Here is a 10,000-nt window from a genome sequence, read left to right as displayed (position 1 = left end):
TGTTAACTAATGAACCTGATTGTAAAGTGTTACCCAGTTTTTTTAATTGATATTGAAGTGTTTACAGTTGGGTCAGAGGTCACTCGACACTGACGTTACCGGAAGCCAGTCATTATAGTTTATAAAGTTATAAATATGGATATTTTTCTTACACTCTTACACTTTTATGATGGATGGATGCGCTTTTTTGGGATTCAAAATCTTAGTCTCCATTCACTCCGATTATAAAGCTTAGGAAGAGTCAGGATATTTTTAATATAACTCTGATTGTGAAAGTCATGGCTTGAGGGAGAGTAAATCATGGGATAATTATCATTTTTGGGTGAACCCTCCCTTTAATTCCTTTATCAACTGTTCAGATGTTTGGCATCAAGTTTAAACAAGCACATTAATCTTCACTGCTGTTCTCCAACATCAGGTGTCTTATTACACACTCCCACATAATGACAAGCCGCCGCCAGGTATTAAAAGTATAATATGCTACTATTTGGTGTAAGTGATTACTGTAAAATACAGCTCTAGAAACACAATGATCAGATCTTAAAGGGACAGTTCACCCAAAAATGAAAATCCTGTCATCATTTACTCTGTATGGAAGCTTGTTTCCGCCACAGAATAAAACTTTTCAAAAGATAATTGCGACTTTTTATCTCACAATTGGGAGTTTACATCTTGCAATTCAGAGTGCGAGATATAAAGTCAGAATTGCAAGATATAAACGTGCTATTCTGAGAAAAAAAAACTATTTACAATTATTTACAACAATTATATCTCACAATTCTGACTTTATAACACGCAATTCGGACTTAATAACTCGCAATTTACAATAAATAACAAGCATTTGTGAGAGAAAAAAGTCTGAATTGTGAGATATAAAGTTGTAATTACCTTTTTTTATGTTTTATTCTGTGGAAACAAGGATTCCATAACTCTCCCTCAAGTTGTTCCAAACCTGTATAAACACACATATGTTGGACCCCATTGACTCCCATTGTATTTTTTCCAGTCAATGGGGTCCATATCAACTCTTTGGTCACAAACATTCTTCTAAATATCTTCTTTTGTGTTCAGCAGAGGAAATAAACTCACTCAGGTTTGGGATAACACGAGGGAGAGTAAATGATGACAGAATTTTCAGTTTTGGGTGAAATATCCCTTTAATTCATGATGGACTATTACGATGCGTTAAGATAGGACACTTACGAATTAAAGGCTGAGAACTCATTTCAAGAGTTCAAAATGCTAAACTTTAATTTGTAAAGATTTACGGGGTGATCTCAGGCTCACAAAGTCTCAGAAGTTTAAGAGTTTGTCTAGACCCGGCATTATAAAACCACCATGATCTGATGTGTTACAGATGCAGCGTCACACCGAAGCGTCCGTGACGGAGAACTACAGGACTTGATCTGGTAAGTCTCTCAGATGATGGAGAACTACAGGGCTTGATCTGGTAAAGCTCTCAGATGATGGAGAACTACAGGACTTGATCTGCTAAGTCTCTCAGATGATGGAGAACTACAGGACTTGATCTGCTAAGTCTCTCAGATGATGGAGAACTACAGGGCTTGATCTGCTAAGTCTCTCAGATGAGCGTGTGAAGGACAGATGCTGATGGTCAAGCACACATCCAGAGCTTCAGGGTGTGGTGGAGCTTCACACACAAAGACCTGGCCCTTCAAAACAACTCTCACTGTGGGGTTTTAGAGCATCTTAAAACCTTAAAACACAAAAGCTGAAGGCCTGGATTCAATAAAGCAAACCACCAACAAGTGAGTTATGAAACCTGGCACAAATAAAAGTAACACGATTATTATGATTTCGCTGGACTAAATGTAACTTACTTACATTTTGAGTCCTTTCAAAAAGTTTCATTCATTTTTGTTCCCTCTCTCCATTGCACAGGCTATATAAACCGAGCCGTATTTTCTCCCAAATCCCCAGCATGCTTCTGGTTCTGAAAGACATTTTTAATGAACTTACCATCCCAGCGAGGAGAAGTTGGACCAGGACAAAGCTCCGTTAATCCCGCTGTGTGAACGCAGACCTCTAGCAGGAGATCCGAGGAGACTCGAGGCGAACTTTACTCTCTGTCATTCCTGTGTTCCGGAGTGAAGAGCGCCAGCTGAGATCATGGACGAGAAGATTCGTCAAATCGCGGTTCTGCGAGATGGTTTTCCTCCGGTCGGGAAGCGAAACCACTCCTACATCATTCCTGCGCTCGCTCCCGTCTGATGACGTCACTGCGACCGAGCACAAACACCAACACACTTCTTATTCAGACAGAGATGAACAATTATACTGAGTTACTACTGGGGTTGAAAAATAGTAAAGCAAAACACACTAGGTCTCTGTGTGAAGCTTTTATGCTGTTTACATGTTGATCTCATACTGTTCTTCTTTTCTGTTTATATTATTTTCTTTCTTTGTTCTTTCCTTTTACTTGTATTGTTACACTTTATTTTACGGTGTCGTTGTTACAGTGTAATTATATATTTAAGTACTGAGTAATAGGGTTAGGGTAGGGTTTGGTTGAGGGTTGGTTGCATGTAATTATGCATGATTTACTGTTATTACTATGGTACATGTAACATATGTAACAAGGACACTGTATAATAAAGTGTTACCCCTAGTTGTTGTAGTCTATATTTATCTGATATTTTTTTGGGATTATTGTCATGTTTATTATGGGTATATGACTGGCATTTAATAAAATAATAAAAAAATAAAAATAAACTACTGGAGAACATACATGTTACAGTACAGTAGGCCTGTCTACTCATATATGTAATACTAATAATACGAGTCAAAGTAGTTATGATTGCTTACTATTTCATATTTACTATATGTGGGCGTGATATAGGCCTAGTAATATGTGTGTGTGTGTGTGTGTGTGTAAATATAATTATTATTATTATTATTATTATGGTACGTACATATAATAATACAGTAATAACATCATAATAATAAAAAATCAAATAAATCTGGCTCCAAAATATTTTAACTTTATAACCTAAATTACTAGTGTTTTGTATAAATCCAAGAGCAAGAAGGCTATAGAACTTATAAAGGTTATATAGGTTACACTTTACTTTAAGGTGTCCATGTTACACTGTAATTATACATTTAGGTACTGTGAGAAATAATGATTAACTAGCCTACATGTATTTACTAAGTCAAGGTTATGATTGGGGTTTAAGGTTAGGTGCATGTAATCATTCATAATTTACTGTTATTATTATAGTAACTACATGTAACAAGGACACTAAAATAAAGTGTTACCTAAAAATATTATTAAATATATGTAAAGTGGCATCTTTAACATTTTTTTTAATACTCTGGCACCTTTATTTATCTTTGCATAATTTAACAGGTTTAGACATCATATGTTCCCCTCAATCCCCTGTGGAGAGTCACACACCTACATCTCATCCTGAACTACTGTATAAATCACAGAAGTTTCCAAACACCACATTGCACTGCCACTGCATTAAAGGTAGGCTACATGTTTATGTTGCTCTGGCTGATATTATTCAGAGACTTTTTCACTTCTATACAACTTTTAGTATATATTATTAATAAAATGTCCCAATCATACCGCTGGTTTTACTGAGTATTATTAACAGAAAAAAAGAAAGAAAAAAAAGACCAAAGTCGGCCTTGCATTACCTCTCAGTAGCACACGGGGGCGCAGACTGAACTCCACACTTCATGACTGTGAATCAAATAAAACATGTTAGAGAAAAAAACATGATAAATAAATAGCTTTATATTTCCGTTTTAAATTATGAATTAACGTATTTTAGTTTATTTGATTCAAATTCAACGAAAGTACGTTTATATAGCGGCGCATATTAAACACAATTATTGAATTACATATACGTTATAAATTACGACAGAACGTCTAGATTCATACACATAAATTCCAGAGGGACTACGCGACATTATATAACATAAGCTACAATATTTATAAGACGAGTTTGTATTACTTTTATTTTGGGGGGGAAACTGTGTGACATCACATCCGGTTACCAGTTGTTGACAAAGCGCTGCATCACTGACTGACTTCTGTGAAGAGTTCGCAGTAAAACTGGTGAGATATTAGATATTAATCCTGTCGTGTCGTATTAAATGTCACCGTGATGCGAAGTTAATGTATTGTGTCTGAGATCAATAAGTGATCGATGTTGATCTGCTGTCATCATCATCTCTGAGAGATTCATTAACATCAATAATTAGCATAACTTACTTACCCAGTTGTTTAGTCACAGTACATGAAGCTAATTATTTTGTATTACAACAAGTTTTCTAAAATGTTATGTTTACATATGTAAAGGCGTCATTGTTATCAAATTAAATAAGCACTAATCATTTAACATACATTTCCAGAACAGAAATCTGAAGCTTGGATAAAGGTGGTTTTGCTTTTGTTAAAACATTAGAGTTTTGGATTTCTCTTTATATCACTCCATATCTCTATGAATAAAATGGTGAGCAAGACTTCAGAATATAGATAGGAATAAAACTGTAAAGTTTGGTGTGTGTTTAGCGTGTTTTTACTAAAACTCACTGCCTTTAAAGGTTAAAGATTTTTATTGTTTTAAAATAAGTCTCTCATACTCATCAAGGCTGCATTTATTTGATTAAAAAAAACTGTAATATTGTGAAATATTATTACAAATTAAGCAGTTTTCTATGTGAATATATAGTAAAGTGTAATTTATTCCTGTGATCAAAGCTGTATTTTCAGCATCATTACTCCAGTCTTCAGTGTCACATGATCCTTCAGAAATCAGCATAATATGAGGATTTGATGATCAAGAAACATTTATGATTATTATCAGTGTTGAAAACGGTTATTTACATTTTTATTTCAGGATTTTTTGATGAATATAAAGTTGAAAAGAACAGCATTTATCTGAAATGTAATCGTCTGTAACATTAAACACTACCGTTCAAAAGTTTGGGGTCAGTAAGAATCTTTGTTCTATTTTTGGGGGGAAATAAATAAAATAAATCAATACTTTTATTCATCAAGGATGAATTTAATTGATCAGAGGTTACAGTAAAGGCATTTATAATGTTACAGAAGATTCTGTTTGAGAGTGAGAGGTAACGATCTGTTGTTTGTTGGCTCTTGTGAAGGATATGGAGGGTTCCGCATGGCATCTCTCGCTGAAACTCCGGGACAAACCCAAGGCCATGTTCCAGTTCCCAGACGCCGAGCCTGGAGACGTTCATCCCGGAGGATACCAGGTGTCGACGCTCAAACAGCTGATCTCAGCGCAGTTATCCGACTCGCTGCCCGAGCCCGAGCTCATCGGTCAGTGCCGGCTCGGTCCTCAGGGACATTACAGTCGATGTCCATCCACATTCACACACATCAGCCGTTATAATCAGATCGGTGGTTCAGTCAGCTGACAGGCCTTCTTGTGAACCGCTCCTTAATGAAGGTTCAGTCAGATTTAAATACTCCCATCAGGAAGCTTGTAAACTCCTGAATCCGACTATTTAAAAAACACTGGCAGTGCCTTGATGCATATGAATGAATATTTATGTTTCATGTTTTACGAACTGGTCAGTGGATGTGATTTAATGTCAAGGTTATTATTATTATTGATAACTAAAACTACTAAAAATATTTATATTAGTTGAAATAAAGCTGAAATAAAATCTAAATATTAAAAATTTATTTCTTAATTACAAATGTTGCCTTTGCAATAAACTTAAATAAATGTATGTTGAAGCATTAAAATTATTAACTGGTGATAAATAAATAAAATGAACTAAAATAGATTAAACCTAAAAAGGAATAGTAAAAATATACGAAAAAATAAACAAAAATTAAAATAGAAAAACTAAAAGACAAAATTAAAAAATAAAAGCTTAAATTAAAAATCTAAATGTTAATGGAGTGCGCCTCGGCTTCCCTTGAGATTTTCCTTTGGGTTTTTATTTCATATTCATTAATATTCATAATGGAGCAAAACGTCCAAGTATCATCAAGTTATGTTGATACTTGGACGTTTTGCTCTATTATGAATATTAATGAATATGTGATTCGGATTATCCGTATAACAGAACTTTCAGCAACATTACTGCACGTTCACATGTGTATTGTGCGTTCCCGCTACTGTGTTTTGCAGACTTCGTGCACTGTGGCTGTGTGCTCAAGGATGACCTCACGCTAGACTCCTACGGGATCAAGTCTGGATCCACACTGCACATCATCAAGAAGACGTGGCCGGAGCCGGAGGTCAAGCCTGGTGCGTGAGGGTCTGAGCCTGAGTGAGGATTACAGTATCTGTGAGGCTGATCAGTGCTGATGTTTCTCGTGTTCCTCCTCACACAGAGCCGGTGAACAGATCTGCTGCGGCTCGAGAGTTCAGGATGCTTCAGGCCGGCCTGATCTCCAACTCAGCGTACAGAGAAGCGGTCGGTACACACTACAACACTCCAGCCTGTTCACTCAGCATTTGAGTTAAAGAGATAGTTCACCCAAAAATGAAAATTAGCCCATGACTTACTCACCCTCAAGCCATCCTAGGTGTATATGGCATTTTTCTTTTAGACGACAAGTAATGAAAGTCCATAAAAGTGCATCTATCCGTGATAAAAGTACATCTATCCATCATAAAAGTGCATCTCTCCGTGATAAAAGTGCATCTGTCCATCATAAAAGTGCATCTGTCCATGATAAAACTGCATCTATCCATGATAAAAGTGCATCTGTCCATGATAAAAATGCATCTATCCATCATAAAGTGCATCTATCCATCATAAAAGTGCATCTATCCATGATAAAAGTGCATCTATCCATCATAAAAGTGCATCTGTCCATCATAAAGTGCATCTATCCATCATAAAAGTGCATCTATCCATGATAAAAGTGCATCTATCCATCATAAAGTGCATCTATCCATCATAAAAGTGCATCTATCCATGATAAAAGTGCATCTATCCATGATAAGTGCATCTGTCCATCATAAAAGTGCATCTATTCATGATAAAAGTGCATCTATCCATGATAAAAGTGCATCTGTCCATCATAAAAGTGCATCTGTCCATCATAAAAGTGTTCCTCACGACTCTTAATTCTCACATACTAATAATATCCTTATTATATTACTGTATTAGTAATAATAAATATTCTCGTACTTTTTTTTTCATGAAATTAATGTATAATATATATATTTTTATAATATTTATGACCATAAAAAAAAAATATATATATATATATATATATAATTAAATAATTATTTATTTTATGTAGCACCTTAAATTGCATTCTCAAAGATAACACATGCAACCACGACAATTTTAATTAAAACACAAAGTAGAGAGCAAAAAAAGATGTAACACTGAATAAATAAACAACAAAATAAGTCAATTAAAAGCAATCCTGAAATAAAAAATCTTAATATGTTCAAATAATACAGTGTATAAAAGCAAAGGTATTCCTGTTTTGAGGGACAAATACAAAGAACATTGTATTTTGTAACTATAGATATATAAAAATATATAGATGGCTGTGTATTATCTAGTTGCTTATTATAGTATTTTCGGACATAATTACTTACTTGTATTAGGCTTTTCATTTGGGTATATTTAGACATGATCAAGGACGACTTCACCATGGTTGATTTGTGACAATTTTTTAAAAGCCTTTTCTAATCATGTCTACAATTGTTTTTGTTCATATAGCAGGTGTGTGTGCGTTCGTGTTTAGTAAAAAAAAAAAATCAAAACATAAACTTTTTCACCTTTATAAAGTATTAAAACATGCTCTCTTGTGTTTTCAGGTGTATAAGATGCTGGCTAATAAAGAGTCGCTGGAGCAGATCATCGCGGCCTCTCCTGGACTCAGTTCAGATCCTGTGGCTTTAGGTTTGTTGGCTTTGAAACGCATTAACGCTCATGGACGGAGAATCATGTGACTCTCATCAGCTCCTTCATTTTGCAGGTGTGCTCCAGGATAAAGATCTGTTCGTTCAGTTCACAGACCCAAACCTGCTGGACACGTGAGTTTCCTCCACACACACAGGGCTCTATCACACACACACACAGGGCTCTATCACGGCTCTATCTCACACACACTGTGCAATGCAGCGCCACTAGTGTGTTTTGCTAGTTTCAGCCCGACGCAATTTTCATTTTCACGTCCTGCGTCACGTTATTTAAATGGCAAATGCATTTGTGCCCATCTGTGGCCCCTGGGCTGCTGGTCTGAGAACCAGGTGTGTGTCCAGGTGTGTGTCCAGGTGTGTGTCCAGGTGTGTGTCCAGGTGTGTGTCCAGGTGTGTGTCCAGGTGTGTGTCCAGGTGTGTGTTCAGGTGTGTGTTCAGGCGTATTGTTGGAGCGTTGCTATTTTGAGGCACTGAAATAGACTGACTTTAGACCAGGTTTCAGTTGGTCAACGACTCAATGTTTTTATTGTTATTTAAAGAGCGCATTAGTAATATGAGCCTATAGGCGGGTCCACAACGCCTGTACACTCTACTTATTACACACACACACACACACACACACACACACTCTGCTTATTACACACACACACACACACACACACACACTCTGCTTATTACACACACACACACACTCTGCTTATTACACACACACACACTGCTTATTACACACACACACACACACACACACACACACTGCTTATTACACACACACACACACACACACTCTGCTTATTACACTCACACACACACACACACTCTGCTTATTACACACGCACACACACACACTGCTTATTACACACACACTGCTTATTACACACACACACTCTCACACACACACACACACACTCTGCTTATTACACACACACACACACACACTGCTTATTACACACACTCACACACACACACACACACACACACTGCTTATTACACTCACTCACACACACACACACACACACACACACTCTGCTTATTACACACACACACACTGCTTATTACGCACACACACACACTCACACACACACACACTCTGCTTATTACACTCACTCACACACACACACACACACACACACACACACTCTGCTTATTACACACACACACACTGCTTATTACACACACACACACTCTGCTTATTACACACACACACACTGCTTATTACACACACACACACTCTGCTTATTACACACACACACTGCTTATTACACACACACACACACACACACACACACACACACACTGCTTATTACACACACACACTCACACACACTCTGCTTATTACACTCACACACACACACACTGCTTATTACACACACACACACACACACACACTGCTTATTACACACACACACACACACACACACTGCTTATTACACACACACACTGCTTATTACACACACACACACACACACACACACACTGCTTATTACACACACACACACACACACACTGCTTATTACACACACACACACACACACTCTGCTTATTACACACACACACACACACACACACTCTGCTTATTACACACACACACACACACACTGCTTATTACACACACACACACGCACACACTCTGCTTATTACACACACACACACACACACACACACACTGCTTATTACACACACACACACGCACACACTCTGCTTATTACACACACACACACACACACACACACACACTGCTTATTACACACACACACACACTCTGCTTATTACACACACACACACACACACTCTGCTTATTACACACACACACACACACACACACAGTAAACCTGTGTTGTTTACTCAGCTGCGCATAATAGCACCATATTAATAACACACACTCTGTGGCATAAGGTCATCTTTCTGCTGCTTGCAGACGGACTCTTCTGAGGAGACAGTGGATCTCCATTAATCTGTTGTCCTGATTCCACACGCTGTGCCTGAATACACTGCAGACTCACTCTCGCTCGTATCCAAGGTCAATCATCAACACTATCATCCCTTACATGTGTTTTATTTAACTAAATACATCATAATCAGCTCAAACACATGCGCAG

General features: G+C 37.1%; 2 protein-coding genes across 3 annotated transcripts in view; one reads left to right on the top strand and one right to left on the bottom strand.

Moving 5' to 3' along the window:
* Positions 1-2,230, bottom strand: part of cd276 (CD276 molecule) — a 126,812-nt gene extending 124,582 nt beyond the window's left edge. For both annotated transcript variants that reach the window (XM_084125184.1, XM_084125183.1), the window contains exon 1: positions 1,981-2,230. The gene's annotated coding sequence lies outside the window, so the exon portion shown is untranslated. The remainder of the gene's footprint in view (positions 1-1,980) is intronic.
* Positions 2,231-4,000: 1,770 nt separating this feature from the next.
* The window catches only part of ubl7b (ubiquitin-like 7b (bone marrow stromal cell-derived)), a 19,061-nt gene continuing 13,061 nt past the window's right edge, over positions 4,001-10,000 (top strand). The window contains exons 1-6 of the mRNA XM_084125180.1: positions 4,001-4,090; positions 5,143-5,320; positions 6,144-6,263; positions 6,350-6,432; positions 7,800-7,884; positions 7,961-8,018. Of these exons, the coding sequence (XP_083981306.1) occupies positions 5,146-5,320; positions 6,144-6,263; positions 6,350-6,432; positions 7,800-7,884; positions 7,961-8,018 (521 nt within the window). The 5' untranslated portion in view covers positions 4,001-4,090; positions 5,143-5,145. The remainder of the gene's footprint in view (positions 4,091-5,142; positions 5,321-6,143; positions 6,264-6,349; positions 6,433-7,799; positions 7,885-7,960; positions 8,019-10,000) is intronic.

The sequence above is a fragment of the Abramis brama genome (assembly GCF_963993115.1).
Source record: "Abramis brama genome assembly, chromosome: 9".
Lineage (NCBI taxonomy): Eukaryota > Metazoa > Chordata > Actinopteri > Cypriniformes > Leuciscidae > Abramis > Abramis brama.
This window is presented reverse-complemented; position numbering and strand designations above follow the sequence as displayed.